This window comes from Monomorium pharaonis, chromosome 9 (assembly GCF_013373865.1).
Source record: "Monomorium pharaonis isolate MP-MQ-018 chromosome 9, ASM1337386v2, whole genome shotgun sequence".
Classification (NCBI taxonomy): Eukaryota; Metazoa; Arthropoda; class Insecta; order Hymenoptera; family Formicidae; genus Monomorium; species Monomorium pharaonis.
This window is the reverse complement of record NC_050475.1, coordinates 18,843,029-18,862,894: the sequence shown is the minus strand read 5'-3', so window position 1 is coordinate 18,862,894 and position 19,866 is coordinate 18,843,029. Positions and strand designations below refer to the sequence as shown.

At 32.7% G+C, this 19,866-nt stretch overlaps 2 protein-coding genes across 22 annotated transcripts in view; one reads left to right on the top strand and one right to left on the bottom strand.

Moving 5' to 3' along the window:
- LOC105835059 (cAMP-specific 3',5'-cyclic phosphodiesterase) overlaps positions 1–19,866 on the top strand; it is a 330,289-nt gene that overhangs the window by 280,452 nt on the left and 29,971 nt on the right. For all 21 annotated transcript variants that reach the window (XM_036292358.1, XM_036292364.1, XM_036292362.1 and 18 more), the window contains 3 exons: positions 5,531–5,632; positions 5,718–5,782; positions 6,764–6,876. In XM_036292358.1, the coding sequence (XP_036148251.1) occupies positions 5,531–5,632; positions 5,718–5,782; positions 6,764–6,876 (280 nt within the window). The remainder of the gene's footprint in view (positions 1–5,530; positions 5,633–5,717; positions 5,783–6,763; positions 6,877–19,866) is intronic.
- LOC105835060 lies at positions 13,257–17,227 on the bottom strand. Its single transcript, XM_012678017.3, has 3 exons — positions 17,110–17,227; positions 16,231–16,649; positions 13,257–15,805 (listed from the first exon to the last, which is right to left on the bottom strand). Exons 1-2 carry the CDS (start codon positions 17,168–17,170, stop codon positions 16,231–16,233), a joined length of 480 nt encoding a protein of 159 aa, XP_012533471.1. The 5' UTR covers positions 17,171–17,227; the 3' UTR covers positions 13,257–15,805.

Sequence of the window (19,866 nt, the reverse complement as noted above, 5' to 3'; positions counted from 1 at the left end):
AAGATAATCATAGTATTTTTTTAAATCATAGTATTTATTTAAAAAATAGAAAAAGAAATAAAAAATATAATTACACATTACATTTTACATACTTTTGTTACGTGGGTAATGTTCATTGCGACAGCACAACTGTAATTTATTGGACATTGTGGCAATATCTAATGAACACGTGAAAAACTTTGCAGGCAGTCAAAAGTAAAAACGTGATGTGACATCCACAATATCGTTATTTCAAATAGTATACGCACATAAATTAGAGTAAATATTGATTATCTTTGAAAATAATTACGAGAACATATTATTTAGCAATTATTGGAGAAATTATAGCCATTGGGCATTTTTTCCATATGGCCATCATACCTTAATTTACCTATGTATTTTTCATTCGAACTTTCGCTGCATTTGCCGGATCAATGCTTTGCATATTCTTTCGTCGCTAGAACTCCAAATTTCGAATCCACTCGCGGTGGTATGATTGCGCGGCCATCTGTCCGCAATTTATTGGAATTTACTGCGCCCGTGTCTGACCTGCAACCAGATGAAAAGTCGTCCGTTTGCCCGGGAATTCGTGGAATTCGTCGTTTCCGTATATTTTTTAACTCTGCTAGTTCTTTTCGATGACTCAATTCGTGACATCATATCGGGTATATGGGCAGTTTCCGCGACGTGTTTACTCATCAATGTTTAAAGAGAATTACGACGAACGACGAGTTTTTAAGATACATCGGGGGCTGCTCTTTGCTAGTAGCACTACCGAGAGTTTGCTCGGGCAAGTCGGGTCGCTTATTTATTTTCGAGCTTACAACGTCAACCTTATAAAAGCATTCTTATATCATAATGTAGATTGCGGTGATATACGAGTATGATAGATATATGAAATTTAATCTAGTTTCTAAATTACTCTTCGTGATATTATTGTTTAGAGACGTATATATTGCACGATTATATACTTTTCTTTAAAGCGGCAATGAAAACGGTGTCGGTATTAAATATATTTTGAAAAAGTCCGTCGCTCTCTCTCTCTTTTATTTCTTTTCCTCTGCAGAACGAAATAGAATGAGTTGAGCTGCGACAATGTTGGCGAGCATACACCTGCATGTGTACGACTAGATGAAATTTTTCTATAATCTACGAATTTCCTTCTTCTGTCCTCCCACGCAGTACAGATATATTACAGTGATAATATATTTGATAAAATATATTTTTATGTAGAGTGTCGCGTTTTTGCTATTCTCATGTCAGAGAACCGACATAAGATTCATTTTTTCGCAATATTTCATCATTTGCGAAAAGATATATGGAGAGCACTTTTCTTTTTTTTGTTTCTCTAATATTTTTCTTATAATTAGCGAAGTATAATTAATCCTTTGTGATCACCTGGTGTTCAGTAAACCCTAAGAAAAATTTGGCGCTCTGTATCTGAGAGTCTAGTCATTTTTTGAAAATTAGACAAAATTTTTTGTCTCATGTTAAAATTAAATTTTTACACTCGCTACTAAACAGTATTTTACAATAATATTTCAAGTTTATTTAGTATTTTCTTTTGGTTGAAATAATGAAAACTGTTAATACGGCAAGTAAGAACATAGGCTGAATTCCATAATATCTCGATATAACCAGCACAGAACTTTTTGTACAACCTCGAAGAGTTAAATCACTGCAATAAAAACTTACTTTCCGTCTCATTACGAAAGGAAGATTTGTATTTGTGTTTATTTTTATTCCTGAAAACGCATCGAGAATGGATAAAAATTTAATGAAATAGAAATTATCTTTCTTATAAATTTATGTAATAAAGTTAACTTTTATATTTAAATTTTGCAAGTTTATCTGGTACAAAAAATTGACGTTGTTTTTTTACGTACGCGACGATCATGATTATAAATTTTTTGACGCGCATATGATTGACATAAAATTATTTTTTGAATAATTTAGTGCCAATGTCGACATAATACAGAAGACTATTGGCATTTCCCGTAACTTATGACCTTTCTGTGGCATTCATAGAAGTTGACTCTATAATATATATAATAGTATATATACATACTATTATATATTCGCATGCGTAATCCCACACGAAGTGATTCTAATTAAAATGTATTCTATCTTTTGACGCACAACGTATTAATTTATTATATCTCAATCCTATAAAATCGCGTGATATTTATTGCAACGATATCTTTTATCATATATCTAATTATAAATTCCAATTTAAAAAAATATATTTAGCCGCGCGAATAAATTATTCTCTAAATTTTGCATGATGATAATATAATTAACCCATACATTGTGCGTCTTAATTAATAAACATATCTGTCGACGAATTTCTCTTGGCACATCATTTGTTCTCACTTCCTGTTATTACGTATCTCGTTGATGTATGCAATTAATTAGGATTACGCTTAGGCGATCCTTTAACGCATTCCAGAATCATCGCATATCTTAACTTAATCAGGTTATTAATATTACTATTACGTATCGTTGCGGCAATGGAATATATGTAGCTAATTATTGTTAGCATTAAGTAATAAACTTCTGCGTGATTCTCGTGACCGCTACATTTTAATTTTAGATTGAGATCCTTATCCGTCTTTGCAACTAACATGATATCCAAGACCAGAAAATTAAATTGGCTGTAGAATATTACATCCACAAGTAACTTAAGACCATTTTAATTTATATCATAATTGGTTTATTGACCTTTTAGTACTGGCATATCGAATCTCTCGATTTTAGGAATACAATATTAATGAAGTGTAACAAAAAGTCTCACAAAATATTAACTTTTATACGATTATTTAATTATAACTTATTTTGATTATTTTAATTATACCTTATTTATTATTTATAACACAAATTGAGATGTTATATCTAAAAGTATTTTCAAGAACGCGTCTATTATAATTATATTATGATAATAATTATATTAGATTAATTGCGTGTATGTACACGCGTGCGAGCTTTTGGCAAATTTTCAGAATTCGGTATTAATAATAAAGTTCAACAAGCACTGCAATTTCCATTTTCTTTGTATAATTACCTCTTTATATAATTATAACACCTCTTTATATAATTATAACATAAATTAAAGTCAGTTTTGAACTACGGTAAAATGTTCAGATTAGTCATCATCTTTTCTTATTTTAATAGTATAATTTATTTTCTCTCTCTGTATATATATTTCCTCTATATATATTACACCGAACAAACAGGGTTGATTAGTAATTATTTAATGGCGGTGTTTATCTTCGAAGATTCTCGTTGCATTGAAAGTTGTTTGTGCGGTAATTTCGCCAAGAGGTGGAACGGGTAACTGCCAAAATTATTCAGCTCCCATATTGTTCCCGACGGAGAAACGTAATTTTCTCTCGCGGGAGATAGGAGAAAGGCAGGGGATGAATAATGATTGCTGATTACTGCACGGGAATTTCTCTCGGCGCGCGTTATGCAAAAATTTTATCGGGAGATATATTTCCTTTGCTGAGGTACAATATTGTTGCAGAGTACACATTGTTGCAGAGAAACGAGAAAGAATCTGCGCGAAACTGAAAAGAACGATATCATTCTTAGTTCTCTCTAACTAATGATTGATTACAGCATATGTAACACAGTTTTTCGAAGGGCGCTTTTCCGCGGAAAATAAAATTAATTGTGACAGATGATGTAATGCAACTTGTGAGCATTTTGAAGCACTGCGGTTTTCGCATTTTCGCGCCGTTTTTATCGATGGGAGATTAAAAGAAGATATAATTTGTTGAGTTTATACGTTCTTCCGCGTAATACACATGAGGGATAACACGTAATATTGCTGCAGATATTTGTTTATTGTCGTACTGGGAGATACTGTTAATTATTCGTCTACACGCAGGAGGATATGGGCTTAAGACCCGTCCGATGCAAAATCCTCTGTAATCTCGCTTATTATGCATGCACGTTTAACCCACGTATCCGCAAAATATCATAGTATAAAATAAGTAAAAGCACGCGGTACGCTTTATGTCTCCCGAGTTTTATATCTGGAATATATTAAACAACCGCGTATTAAACGCACATGCGCGTTATCGACTGTTACAGTGATGCAAAAAAAAATGGGGCGTGCAAGGTAACGAGCGTGACCGTTAAATATGTGGAGGAATCGAAAACACGTCATTTAAGAGAAGTATTTTCTCGTTTTTGATACCATATTTGTACCCATAAGATTTTTTTTTTAATATAAAATTGTATTATGAACTTAAATGAAAACTTAAATGCACTGTAAGACTTAGTATATTCATTCCTTGGTACTTGAATGTTTTTTACGAATTTTTGCAAATATTAAAAAACTTGCACTTGGCAATTATTTGGCAAATCTGCATAAGCGTATCAAAGAATACTGTTTTTACTATCATGATTTAAATTATAGAAATATAGCAGAAATAAAAAATTGTTTTAATTTTTAAATGTAATTGTTCGCACAAGTTGAAACCAAGTTAAAAATTGATTTTTGCAAAAACAATAAACTTGGAAAGAAAATTTGATTTCGTTTGTTTTTTTCAAGACTTTTTACCAGAACAGTAGTAAAGTTGGAAATTTTTATTTGATTGTAATTTGGACGAGAAGGAAAAAGAATAATTGAATTTTTGAAACCCAAAAGCACGGAAATACTCCTTTAACCTCAGAACAAATGCGACCGGAGGGAAACGGTCCGGATATATTCCGGATATATGATCTCGTGGGAACGGAAAGGGATAAAATTCAATGCGCGCGATAAGTCGACGTGGGTATTTGTTATAGGATACAATTTATCTAAAATTGAAATTGCGTGATCGTAATAAATAAAAGACTGGATGTGCGATCGTACGAATGATAATATACGAAATTGGGAGGGTGAAGAATATTGCTCTCTTCAATGAATTTCAACGTAAATCTTTCGTCACTCGTCGATCAGATGTTTGTTTCGCATACCTATCAGGGTGACTCGGAATTCGTTTACGATATCGAACGCGCGCGAGAAGCCCCGCAATGTCTCTCAACAAATAGAGATACATTTCTGCGTATAGTATATCGACGCGCAATTCTTTCATCTCTTAGATTGCCGAAAAGTATAGTTTATTTGAGTATCATAAGCCAATCGGCACAGACCTACGCGAAACGGCATATTACTTTCCGTCGTAAAGAGAACACGGGTTTATTGAATTGGAGCTTCGCGCGCGAATTGATTTCCCGCCTGTTTTTTTCTTTGATTTCGCGAATCGACGATTTTTACGGCTCTCCGACGAAATGCGCGTGGAATTGATGTGTGCACGTGTTTGTGTCCGTTGTACATAATTAATGTGTGTACGCGTGTATGAGCGAGACGGAATAAGAATCACCATTTGTAGCATTACCAAAAGCTATGCCACGCCTGCATGCAACTTACCGCAAAGCGAAGTAGATGCTGACGTTTTCTGGCAAATAATTCATAGCAAGGCCGTTAAAACCTGACCCCCCTGACACACGTGTGGGACAGTGAGACGCCGATGATGAACTATGCCTTTTGTTTCGATTGCAGCCATGGCGAGGACCTCATCGTTACACCCTTCGCACAGATTCTTGCTTCTCTGCGCTCGGTCAGGAATAATTTCTTGTCGCTCACGAATGTACCGACGAACAAGTGAGTAGATTTAATTTTCGTCGCGCAATGTTATTTACGAGGCCGACTTTGAGCTTGAATTGACTTAATTGTTTTCTTTTTGCAGATCACGAAGGAGTAGTGGCCAACAAGGCAGTAGTACGCCACAGCCACGGATTTTGGCGCCAGGAGGTAAAGCTAATACGATAATACAATTTTCTTCGGACGAATCTTTGTTTAATCTGCATATTTGAATAGAACTTAATACTTTATTTCAAATTATCAGCGTTTTAATTTTTTTTTAAATTGAATTTAATACACTAAAATGCAACAATTAACTACGCTTTTTGATTTATTGTTAATACCGCGGAAAATTTCTCTTTAAATAATATTTAATGACCGTTGTATCAAGCAAATCATTAAGAATAAGGGTTCTGATAATTTCTATTCCTTTTGATATTTCATTGCTCTATTATTGGAACGGGGCCATATGAGTTTTTCATGTATTTATTAATTCCATCAATTACCATTTCATATGACATCCCAGTGATGTTATGTATTCTTCATATATAACCGAACCTTGAGCTTTTCATTTTTTCACAGAAGTATAGAAAATTTATTTTGTTTCTTCATTAATATTATATCAAATCGTTTTATTTCCTCTTAATTTTCAAAGCTTATATCGAGCCTTTTTCTGCAAGAAATTTAGATGCTTTGTTTCTGGGTCGTTTCATCAATTATTACGGCTATTCGTTCCGTGTATAATTTATTGAAGGGAATCATAAAGCTCTATTCCACTTGCCTTCTATTAAAGAATACAATCGTTATTATTATTGCCAAATATGTATTCCCTTCTTTGCGGATATTATCCTATTTTGTCATTATTTCTAAAAAATAATATTTATTTTTGGAAGTGTTATTCATTATGCATAGGACACTTAAAATATTTCATATTTTGCCATGCATTTTTAAAGAATTGTATTGATCTATGGAAAAAACGAAGATAAATCAATTCCACTTTTTTTAATCTCGATCAAATTGAAATTAAAATCTTTCAATATTGACTTATTGCTTATTGGGGAGAGAGAGGAGAGAGAGAGAAAAACAGGGTGTGAAAAAGAAAGTAAATGCTCTTTGACATTGATATTAAATTTACTTCTTCGAATTTTTCAGAGGAGCCCTTCATGAAGTTGGCTGTAGAAACGATAGAGGAACTAGACTGGTGCTTAGACCAGTTGGAGACCATTCAGACTCATCGATCTGTGTCGGACATGGCATCCCTAAAGGTACGATCTTATATGCGTTTATATTTCTTCCCTCTTTTCAACATTTTCAACGTGTTCTCTCACACCCGATTTGTATATCTTACAAATCTCAAAGAAGCCGCCCATATACAAGATGTCTTGCTAGGAATCCGTCGGGCTTTAGGAATGCGTTATTCGAATGATTTTATGCAGAAGTCATGCGAATAAAATTCTATCGGAAAGGTCACAATTCTTTGAATAAGTTCTTTGTATTCTTAAATAAATTTTCTTTTAGAGACAATCATCGAAAGAGGAAAACTATATTTGATACAAGGCCAGAAAAATTAAACTCGTTTACTTTTTCTTATTTGAAATTATTGAAATAGCATAGCCCTAAATACATTATTTTCCTGGGGTATCTAGTGTTGAAATACTTTCTTTTTTCAATTAATTTTATATGAAATTATTTTTTGTATAATTAATATTTATTTAGTTATTTAACGTAAAAGTAAATTTGTATCATGACGTAATTTTTATTCTGACATTTTCTTATTTTAACATATAATATATAATGATAATTAATGACGCAATAAAGTTTCTTCTCATAACACTAATTTGCTGTGCAAAATCACTAATCATTACAAATAAATTCTGCGTCACATATCGATTTGACTTTTAATCTTTAATTCCGCTCCAGTATATAAAAGAGATAGAATAAAATTTTGTTCTGTTATATTCACGGCAAAATTGATACTACAGAATGATTTGATTATATGTGAATTACGCTGGGACAGAAACCAAACTTTTACTTAGATTATATAAAGAGATAATCCCGTACATTTCTCGAAAATACTCGAAATTCAAATATCAACCAAGGATGAATTTGCTATATCAAAGAATCCGCATTCTCATTAAATGCGATTTTATTTATTTCATATTTATTTGCTGGCGGGTAATAGGCACTTATCATACGCGGACAGAGACAATCGTTTTCTCGGTGACTGTGCTCGACAGCCGTGCAATTTCCGCGCTGATCGTTAATCGTTTGCGTTCCGGTCGCGAGAATTTCCAATTTCCACGACCGCATTGGTAAAGTCGACGTAAAAACTGGATCATTTGAGCAAAACGCGACCAATTTATTTCCCCCTTGAGCTACGAGTGACAGCGAAAAGAATCGCAATTTTATATTACCGACTAAATTGGTATAATTGTACAACGGGATGCGAGAAAGAAATTGGATATCTAACCGTGAAAATTAGCGGGAAGAGGATTATTTCTTTTATATTTCCGTTTCAAGCCTTTCTATTGAGAGGGAGCTTTCAAGGTCACAAAAAATTTCCCGATAAAATAAAATTTCGCGTGCCAGGGACTTGGCACAAAACTTTTCTCATTTATTTCACGCAGACTCGAAGTCATTTTCGCGTGAATGCGAATATTCTTTTATGCGCTCGGAATATTTATCGCGAGATTTGACGTACTTCAGTTCTTGCTTTCAGTTCGGTTCTTATTCCTTTACGTCGCACGCAAGGAGTCAACGATGAAAGCGTAAAGAATGTTGCTCTTAGCTATTTTCTGCGAACGCTCTTTCTAGGAGGATTTTTTTTTAGACTTCTTGTTAAATAACTTTAGCTTTACCTGAGATCCAATGCGTAATTAAACTTCTTTGAAGGTTAGAAGTTAAGTAAAAATGTGGATTATTAAAATTTGATTGCAAACATGACATCGCGATTTTCCGGAATCGCAAGCTCGCTTTAATTTACTCTGGTGAAAATGTCGTTTGCCTTTTGGACTTTTCGGTCGCGCAGTTTTGCTTTCTTTTACCAATATTAAATCGATAGTTTTTCAACATTATTTTTATTCATTGAATAACTCGGGAAAAAAAACGCCACGTGTAGATATTTAATTAACTCGAAACCCTTTCAGAACATTTATTAAAAAATTAAAATATAAGAAATTTGAAAGGTCAAACCGTAAAGGACTATGTAAACACATTATCAGTCCGTGTTATAAATTCTACCGCCAATTTTTGAGATGATTTGTTCACAAAAGGGTTTTAGTACTTCTTTGTACTTTTACAAAGACTAATGTATTATCGACTTAGCGTAACAGGTATAATTTAAAAAGCTGACACAAGCGAAATTTCCATTTTTCCGCAAAGTCATTATTCTCTCAGTGATGGGAAAGTTATTAAAGACTTTTCTCTTTTGAGCATTTCCACGGTTCCTTAATTGCCGCCGTAAAATTAGCGAATTTTCTGTAATTTGCTCTTTGTAGTTCTCGCTATTTATGATAAAGTGTTAATATTCTTAGTGAGCTTCTGTTTAAACTCATTAAAAACTGCTTGCGATACTCGTAAGCGTGAAAATCAAACTGAAAATCTTAATGATAAACGAATACAATATTATAAATGAATCTCTCTATCCATTTTTAGCGAAATAGTAAACTAACGGCATTATTTTTTTCACATACTTACGGAAATTATCTCTTTCATTATCTTGCAAGCAACCTTGACTGTTACTTTTTCAGGTAATTTATTAGAACTGCTCATATAAAAGAATTAATAAATTTTTAAACGTAATTACAAGCTCACTTTTTACATGCGTGGAAAAATAAAATACATCAAAAAGTGCACCTTTTTTCCATCCGGTATTTCGCTCGCATTATCGTGACCTTTCTTCCCCACGACCTAAATATCTCATGTTTATTCTCACCTTATGAATTATTCATTTGCTTAAACGCAACCGGTACGACGGTACCGAGCAAAATGTGTGCCATTTTCAGTTGTTATGTGATCCTAACTATTACGTCCGTAGTCCAAAACTAATGCGGAGAACTACTTGACGTTACGTCAACTCCGTACTTTCTTCTCATCAACAAAAGAAGTTTATCCATTTGTTTTGAGCACATATGACTCACATAAGAATCCGGATGCTCCTTGTTTGTTGAAGTGACGTCCATGTAAATGTGCTCTGAAAGCAAGATGACATGACATGTATATCAGTTTAGCGAAAAGGAAAGTCAAGACGCTGATAAATTAGGGTAATCCTTACCGGAATGCGAGGTGGAGCTGGAGCTTGCAATTCTTTGCAGTTTATTATCTAGAATTAAGAACAAATCGAGGAATGTTAAAAGATTAGAATACTGAAGAAGACAAACATTTTTTATATCAATTGCGCGCGTCATTATTTTAACGAGGAAAAGCAATTTTTAATATATGTCAAGCTGAAATGTTTTTGGCAGAAACTTTGACATGTTATTAACGAGTAATAACGAAGAGAATGACTTTTAAAATTGTTTTTTTATTGAGTTTTGTTTTCTTTATTTCCTGATATACGTTGAATTGCTATTATAGCTAAAAATCGTGTCAATTCATCATACGTCGCTGCCTTCGATTCTCGTTGAAAAAATTGAACACAGCGGCGTTGCTTTATTTATTAAGCTTTATATTTTATATATTTATAACTTTATTGCTGTAGCCATGTTTTTACGCGAAAATATTGTATTATGTTTGTTTAGTAGGTTGCAAGAACGACCTATTGAAAAAATAGATATTTTGAATAATTAGTTTTAGCAAAATGTCACATGTACATGAAATTTGAAAGATAAAAGTTTTAATTCTACAAAATAATGAAATCTTTAACACGCTTAACTTATTTGCAATGACATTTTTATTAACCTTGTCAATTTTAACTTAAACGATAATATTTCAAATAACGCTATGACATTTTGCACTTGTACTCTTTCTCACTATTGGTCTTCTACCTTATTGGTCGACAATTTTTGAAAGCAAATAGTGTTAATGTGAAGTTTTCATAATGTATTTCTGATTTAATGAGATTCGTATACAGTTCACTTTTACGAAATGTATTGCATTGCTTATTTATGTTTTCGCGGGTATTGTTTATTTACAGTAAAAATAGAATTGAAAATATTGTTGCGTTTAAAAAAAAAAGTTTTGTTTTAACGAAAATTTGAGATTGTTATATAAATCGAATTAAAAATTAAAATGATACTCAGGTCGCCCAAATCATACCTTTTTTCACACGTTGTAAAAGAATCTATAGTAAATTACTATATTATTGTGAAAAGTATTTTAAACATTATAATAAGAGATATTTGAAAAATCAAGCTTCAATTTTCAAAATTTATTTGCATACAAATCAATACCATGGAAAATATGTAATTGCATTTGTGTGATAATTCTTTGCTGCATATTATTTTTACATATTTCAAACTGTGCTATTTATTTTTTCTCTGCAATGGTTTTATTTTTTTATAACAGAGTTTTCTAATATTTTATAAAGAAATTATTATATGCCATAAGATATGAATTACTTTTCTATCTAATATATACTCTCAAAAGAATAACTTGTTTTTTTATAAGTAGAAATAATTTGAGTTCTTTCAAATTAAACACATTCATTATTGAGCTTCTTATATACATCTTCTTTCATATCTTTAACTCATTTCATTAAATCCGCTAGGTCACGTTTCTCGTTTTACAGACGCACTACCTTGACCCGACTACGTGACGTAGAAGAATCAGTGTGTTCGCGTACACTTTTTTTTCTTCTTCATTAAAGCCAGGGACCTACGAATGGCTAATGACAAACGGGGTTGCTACCCCGGAATGAATTTTTTGTTATTAAAACTCGTAAAAAATCTTCTGTTCAATCATAAAAACAGACGCGATACATTGAAGCGAGATCTCGACTGGGTTTTACGTTGAAAAACGTGGTGCACGTGACCAAATCATTGTGGCTGCGTTTTGATTGCACACGAAGACCAATTTCTCGTTCGGGAGTGGCGCCGCGCAAAGCGTTTGCGTGTATAAAATTCATCGATTCCGTGAGGCTGGCTCTGTATAGCATCACATCAGTCGTAATTCATTCCATTGTGCGTAATCGACAAAATCCTCGTCGTGAATATTTTAACCACATTTTAAAAATCAAACGACACCGTGCATTGTTAACAGCACGGCGTGGAGATGAGAAAAAAATTTATACCCGAGAATTTTATTATCTTGTTAACCTTGACGAATACGACGACGAAGAGCAGAATCTTTCCCTTATTTGTTGTCAAAAACCGTTGAGCTAGTCTGTGTTCTATGGTATATTTATGAAAATAAAATCTCAGGAGCTCAGTTTTGTGTCAGACGGGATTTTCCAATGTGATGCTGCTTGCGAGAAATCCTCCGAAATCGTGCTGCTTTGAAGCTCTTAGATATATCGATCGCTGCCCGCGATCAATTTACTTACCAATTTCAAAGCAGCACTTGTGCACCGCGCTGAAATACATTCTCTTCGGCGGATTTATGCCAATTTATTTATACGTCTGGTGTGGAATACGTTTACGGTTTGTTTTCACACTTGGCGCACATGCAGCCCCGAAATCTGCCGAGAAAGTGCCCGCCGACCAACCAGAAAATAGCGATTTCGTGAATTCCACGTATCTGCATTTTCATATACTATTTTATTCCCTTGAAGCTTGAGGACTCTCTGAAATTTCCATAATTTGCATTTGCCGCGACACGTATGATCGTATCCTTTTGAACGACGCTCGTAAAATTTACTTCAGTTTGATGGTAATCGCGCGGAAAGGTTAACATAAAAATGAATTTTACCCCATGCCGGATTTTTAAGTGCACATTCAAATATTCAAAAATTGCTAGCTTTCTTTCGCGGGAAGGAAAGATTTATGACAGTATTGTATGCAAATGTACATTTTTCATTCTCTGATCGAATTTTTATCGAACGAAAATTTCATGCAAAAAGAAAAAAAACCGGTCAACTAAGAACTGATTTCCTTGGGAAGAATGCCCTTGTGAACGTCGTTGCTCCTCAAAGAAAATCGATACTTTGAATTAATTGACCTACATCGGTAGTGAGGACTCGTGGCCTCATTGTTATTAGACTCGGATAAGCTAATCGGTTATATATGCGGTTATAATATTATGTATCATGTAACAAATATAATAGAATCAATATTTAATATGTATAATATGTATAATTAAACGTGGTTCAGTAAACATGTGTATTTTCAAAGCATTAAATTTACCGTGTTTTATAAATTCACTTTTAAATATTATCCTGCTTCGATTTTCTATATAATAAAAGACAAAAAGTAAAATATTTAATAATTTTAATAATTGATGTTTATTTATCCATTTACATAAGCTTTATTTATTATGTTTATGAGAGAATGTAATGTATTCCTCAAGATTATTCTTCTTTTATTTTTTAATATACTAAAAGACAAAAGAAATCCTGAAATATTTATAAATTTAATAATTAATTTTTATTTATACACTTTTATATGCTTAGCTTATCTTTTGTTTAATAACTTGCTCATAAAAAACATGTAGCTTCACATTTTACAAGTTATTATATTTAAACTTAAAAGAAATTTCTTTTATTATTTTATTTTATAAATTTACGATGAATTTGCTGCTGCGAAACTATCTTTAATACATTATCGTGCAGTACTCCGTTATTAAAATGCCGCTATGCTATGACCGTCGCGAATGCCCTGCTATATGAATGGTAAAGCAAACTAGGAAATTTTCCGTCATAATCGTCCGTCTGTAACCCGGCGCCCAATCTACTTTTCTCATTTTCGAAATGCTCATGTCAAACATTTACTCGTGTTTTTTGCACTTGATTCCGCCCGTGAAACTTTTCAGAAACGATTGGAACTAATTATCGCCCTGCACAGTCCATTGCGTAAAAAGCTTGTCTCGTTTTATTTTCGCCGTTTATCACTCGACGTGTAAAGAGTTCGTCGGCTGGAAAGAACTAGTATTGACTCGTTCAAGTCGAGGCCCAAATAGAGTTGTACATAGTGAGATTATTAGCACAGTGCCGTATTTTATATATATATAGCTTCGTCGCCATTCGACAATGTTTGTTTAAAATTCAAAGTAATTCAGAAGTAATTTTGTTGCACTCTTTAAAGCAGAATTCTATTGATTTCAATGTTTCAAGAACTATATTAGTAATATATGAACTGTCTTTCGATGATAATACACCGATTCCAATCAGTAAGAATACCTTCTCTAATCGAAAGACAAAATAAATATTCACTAACGATCAAGTATTATAAGTGTATTAGCATTGCAAATCAACGAATAATGCACTGATTTAGAGAGTAGCGATAAGGACCGCGTGTTGCTCAATGGTGAGAAAGATTGCGAAAAGGGGGAATGAATCATTGTCGGCAATCACGTGCTTTGCCCTGAGTTTCGTTTGTTAATGCACGGACGGGACGGATGGATTCGCGATCCTTGCGCAGATCGTGACGTTCGATGTTGTCCAAAAGAAATCGTGGCGTTAGCGGGGTCGATCATTCCGAGAGGAGGATCCAATAAACGAGACGCTATCATACCCGGCCGTTTAACCTTTTCCCCAGGTTCAAGGGATCTCCGTATGCCGTATCGCCTCGTCTCGTATCACGCGTGCCGCGCGTGATTGTCCGATGTAAATAGAATCTCGATCCCACGAAAATACTTTCGCGACGATGCTGATTTCTAAATCGGAATCAGTGGAATCTTATTGTGATGCAGCGCTATACTTACCTACGATCATCAGCGGCTAGTCACTGTCTTTCAATGATAATACACTGATTTTGATTTTGATGCATGTGTTCTTATTTATCATTATCAGAAAAAAATGTATTGATAATAAATATTGCATATATTAGATTATTTATTGTTTTTTAATAATAATATACTGATTCTGATTTAGAGAATGCGCGAATCCGTCGGGGTCTTAACGATTCTCAAGTATCGCTCGCGTGACGATATTCTCAATCGGCAGATACCCCAATTGAGCTTATCAATCTTTCTTAGACTGCTTCGCGTCCACGTTATTCTTGGGACAGGACTTGTCGACGGTTCAATCCAAGATATTGTTTTAACTGATCGAATCTGCAAAGCTTGATCGTTCAACTTGTGGAATTTAAAAAGTTGTCAATTTCTGCGGTCTGACACCAATACTCTATATGCAACAATCTATATGCACGTTTAAAGTCTCCTTCAATGTAACAGACGTGTAACATTGAAGGAGACTTTAAACGTGCATATAGATACAATTTCTCGCAAACGCGAGATTGAGACGTTATCGCCGTGACGTGTTTCGGTTTGGCTGTCGTTTCTTGCTCAGCCGATGTCGTGTCAGCAGACACGTAGCTCTCGTTTCCGCATGAATCTATTTTCATATTATTACATTTGTGACTTGCACGTTTCCTCACTCACATATTGTTTGCTTATATATGTATGAGCGTGCACATTATAACTGTCTTGATATAACTTGCCAAATATTACTTTAGGATAGATTTTAGGATAGATTATAGCGAATATAATTACGAACTCATGAGAAGATGAATAAATTATAAGATAATGTAACACGAGCCGACGTGAATTACAAGAAATCACGTATTTTATTTGACGGAATATACATTTGTATAAATGGAAATGTAAGCACGTCTCATATACCCACATTAACAAAAATAATAATACACAATAATGTAAAATTATGAGTAGATAATAAATATAGCTAATTGGAGTTTCTCTTATTAACTAGCTTAATTATGATATCTGTAATTTTCGTAATAACGTATAAATGTTGTACAAAAATGCAAGTCAAATTACATAAAATGCGTATTATAGAGCTGGTAATTTTAAATGACAATCAGCGATATTTGAGTGAACATTTAAAGTACTAAACTATACTCGACTTTCGTAGGACAATATACTTATATCGAATGATACATTTACCTGATGTAACTACGCTTGTGTAACCCTATTTTACGCCAAATTCTATTCTTCGGCGACGCAGAGAGAGCTTTAGCTTGTCTCACCGCAGGAGCTTATCCCTTGTGTCTGACCACAGGCATTTATCCACTGCTTCTGAACGCAGTTAGATAACTGTCTGACCAAGAAATTCCATCACTACTGCCGAGCTCTCGTGTATAACTGGTTTGAAATAATTTGTCGCTATTATACTCATAATACGTACAGTTTCCTTTAATATATATAATAAATGTATAATCTCTTCAAATTATATACGTTTGTAACATCCACATGATTCAAAATGCAATACTCCAAGAAATATATTTTGCACATCATATATTTATATATGTGTATACATATATTATATATTTTCATTACAATTTTTAGTTAATTTATATTGCGTTACAATTTTTAAGTTCTACTTAAAACGAATATATTGGAAGTACCTAATAAGAAACATATTCACGTTGAAATAAATTTTGTTGTTATTAATACTTACGTATCGCATTTCAAGTCAGTTTTTGATATATTTGTTTATATAATTTGCCGAGTTTGAATAAATTTTATACAAATTTTTATTCTTTATATTATCAATAATATTGCATCACCTATCTACCCGGTCGTGAAATACCATCATTACCACCAGTACCACCGCCATTACTATTGGTACCAGAACCACCTAATAGACCCATGATACTACTAATTTCACGCATCATAGGAATTATATTAGGCGTCATATTAGGCATTATAGATGACATCACAAGGAATAAATCCGTTATAAACTTGAGGACATTCTTCATTATTCCTGCTTGATCTTCGAACATACTTTTGACACGGTTTTGTATTGCAATTAATATATTCTTGGGATAATTCTTGGAAATTTCGGTAAATATTTGTCTAACTATATGTGAAATATTTTGCATGATCGGTGTATTCATCATCATGTTTGTCATCTGTGTTACTCCGTCGTCAATTAATTCGTCTATTTCTGCGGCCAAGTCTTTTGTCTCTGTAGTCCTTTCCGGTGCTGAAAGTCACCGAAGTTGCATGAATTGCACATGATAAAAAATTTAGTACATCATATGTGAAATTCCCGATCGATACAGATCTATAGTCTTCTACATTTTAAAATCTAATTAAAATTGTCTTTCACAAAAATTTTTTTTTTTTAAGCCAGTAAGAATAATTAACGCAAGGTATATCAAACTATTTTTAATAGAAACGTAAATTTATAATTTTTTTTAACTTTAAATTCATTTCCGTGCAACTTGAACTGAATAGGATGCAAAATAAAACACTAAACTATAATTTATATTATAGTTTTTATTCGTAACTAAATATAGAGTAAAATGTTATTATTAATAACTCTGCTATTGTTATATTATTACAATTGCTTCATTTTACATCTTATTCGAATTAATTTGCATGATGCGTATAACGAAAGAAAATTTTTGATGAGTTACACATGATAATTTTTTTTAACTTACCAGCTTGGACATGGATCACGGCAAGTGCCAAGATCAACAGATGTAGATTCTTATATTCCATGTTTCCTAGCGAATATTACTGACAGTATGAACACTACTGCAATGTACTGCTCTAATATGACTCACGTTGCTTATTCAGTGTATATATAGGAACGCCGATAATTATAACGGAAAATAATTAGTAGCCTAAACTTGCACATAGATAGGTATAAACGCATTTCTGTTCGTGTACATATGTTTATTCATTTTATTCAAAAACTTTTTGAAGTGCGGTTTTGCAATCCCACAAATACACCGAATAAGCAACGTGAGTCATATATTAGAAAAATTCTACACCAGTTTTACAAATTTATGAAAAAACATTAAATATTATTTTGTCAACTGCATGATGGTCTGAAATAGATTCATGAGATTTTTTAATTTTCTTGCCAAATTTATATTTTATATAAAGAGGCGCGTTTCAATCTCTAGCTTCTTTTAACTAAAATTTCTAATTTTGCTCATCTTTATAATGATTATGATCTTTATAATAATTACAATTTTTATAATGATTATAGCGATTCCATCAAAAATTTCTAATGGACTTACTTTCGAGTATCAATAAAAGATATAGCAATATTTTTTATGTGCGTTATATTTTCTCTTTATCACAAAAGTAATACAAAGCATGTTACGAATATATAATTTTCTTTTTTTGAAATTATCATTTTTATTTGAAAGTCAAGGAATGTCAAAAATAATTGTCACGTGCGCAACATTGTATTGTATTGTTCCTAACTCACTCTTATCATTTACCTTGCTGCAAATGTCATGCAAATTTGTGCAATTTTATACCTTTTTTTGTTAGTGATAAATAAAAAAACGATGCGCTTTATTGAGTAATAACGATTATTTACATGTAACACATTACATTATGTTAATGTAATTTTTTGATAATATTTTAAAAACCAGTATAAAGATGAAGAAAATGTGTTCTAGAAGTTTTTATTTCGTTTAATTGTTTTGAATACTTCTTGTCAGGATATTTTTTTGCATTTATATAAAATGTGTTTTATCCAAATCACTTAATTAATCTTGAAGATTACGAAGAGAACTTTACTTGACATTCAGAATCTCAGCGCAATCCACTCAAAACTTTTCATACATTTTATACATAAAATATACTTCAAACTTGGCTAGATATAATCTTGATCGAGAATTTTAGTTTAGTAGTTTCTCCTTTTAACTCAACTTTTCAAAAATTTTCTTTAAAAATTGCAAACGACGAGAGTCACAAATCTAATTTTTAGCGACTTTCCTACGCCATTTTAAACTCGGAAGTTAGAATTGATCGGATCAATTTTTCTTATCGACGTTGTTACTATTCATTTGTCTGATAAGCTTGAAAAAACAAGTTTTCTATTCATAAATTTTTATTTGTGAAAATTATTCCGGAATAGATTATGTTAGATAAAAAATTACAGAAAGAAACATGTAACTATAAAATATAATAATTCTTTATCAAACTCTCATTTATGTGATCGTTTTATTTTCAGAATCAGTTCTTGTTGGTTTATTCTACCGAGGGATTTATTTTACATATATCATTTTCGTTACATTGTTACGAGTTTTGCAGAAAACTTTGCGAAAAATTTTCATTTTTAATAATTCCCGAAAATCTGAACAATCAAAAATCTTTTTAGTTGATCAAAGCATAAAAAGATTTTATTATAATATCTAAAAAATTTAGCTAAATGCCGATAAAAATAATTTTGTTAGAGAATCAAAATAATTATGAAAGACATTTAAGCATGATGGACAAGACTGCAAAAAACAGCCTTTTGACAATCTAGTAAGCAATTCGAATGTCCCATATAATTATTTTGATGACCCAACAAAATTTTTTTCAGATCTGTATCTAGTTAAGTTTCGAAAAACTTTATCAAAACTTTCCGTGTGCAAGAGATCGAGAAAATCGGGATACAACTCCGAAATCCATAATATTGGCGTCTCGCCAGGAGACACGGCGTCTAGTACTGTAGTGCACTCCATATATGGACTTATTTCTTCGATGTGAAACTTGTTTATTTTTAACATAACATATTCTAGCTGCGCCTTCGACGTTAAAATATAGTTTCCTCTATAAATTGAGGGACAGACCAAACGTTTATTTTGCGAAGGGTTTTTTACTATTAATTATTTAATTGGATATCTTTCCGATAATTGCTTTTATTAAAGAAAAATATTTATAGAGCAGATCCCTCCTGTGAGTGGATCCATAACTGAAAAATAGTTTTGTATAGCGATTTCTGTATATTTGTACAGCAGATGCAAACAATTCGGATAAATACCGCTTTGAACATGAAAACCATCGTGAACATAGGACGAAATTGACTCTGATTCCATTCGATTACGTGCTATATGGCTGAAAAAACGTTACAGGTGCATATTGCACATATCTATGCCTTACTCTTACGCAGATGTCAGCTGTTTTTATTATTACAAGCTGTCTGTCGCGCCTGTCGTATTAGATGATCATCACTTGTCGTCTATGCATTCCATTCTCATATGCAATATGCATTACAGACAGCATAAATGCGTGTATACCATATTGATAAACGATCTCGATGAATGTAAGCGTTATTGAAAAAAATACCCTTTATGTTCCTAACATTATCGTATACAAAACGGAGTGTGTGCGGTAATAAGTCCCGTGACAATAATATGATAACGTATCACAAGAGGTTTCATTGCGAGTGTTCACCGCTAAACATATTG

What these genes read in the sequence shown, in the direction of transcription:
- LOC105835060 (XM_012678017.3), bottom strand. Translation starts at nt 17,170, where the DNA reads ATGGAATATAAGAATCTACATCTGTTGATCTTGGCACTTGCCGTGATC. An exon ending in CGTGATCCATGTCCAAGCTG is followed by an intron (nt 16,650 to 17,109) that starts GTAAGTTAAAAA and finishes GGTGACTTTCAG; the next exon opens with CACCGGAAAGGACTACAGAG.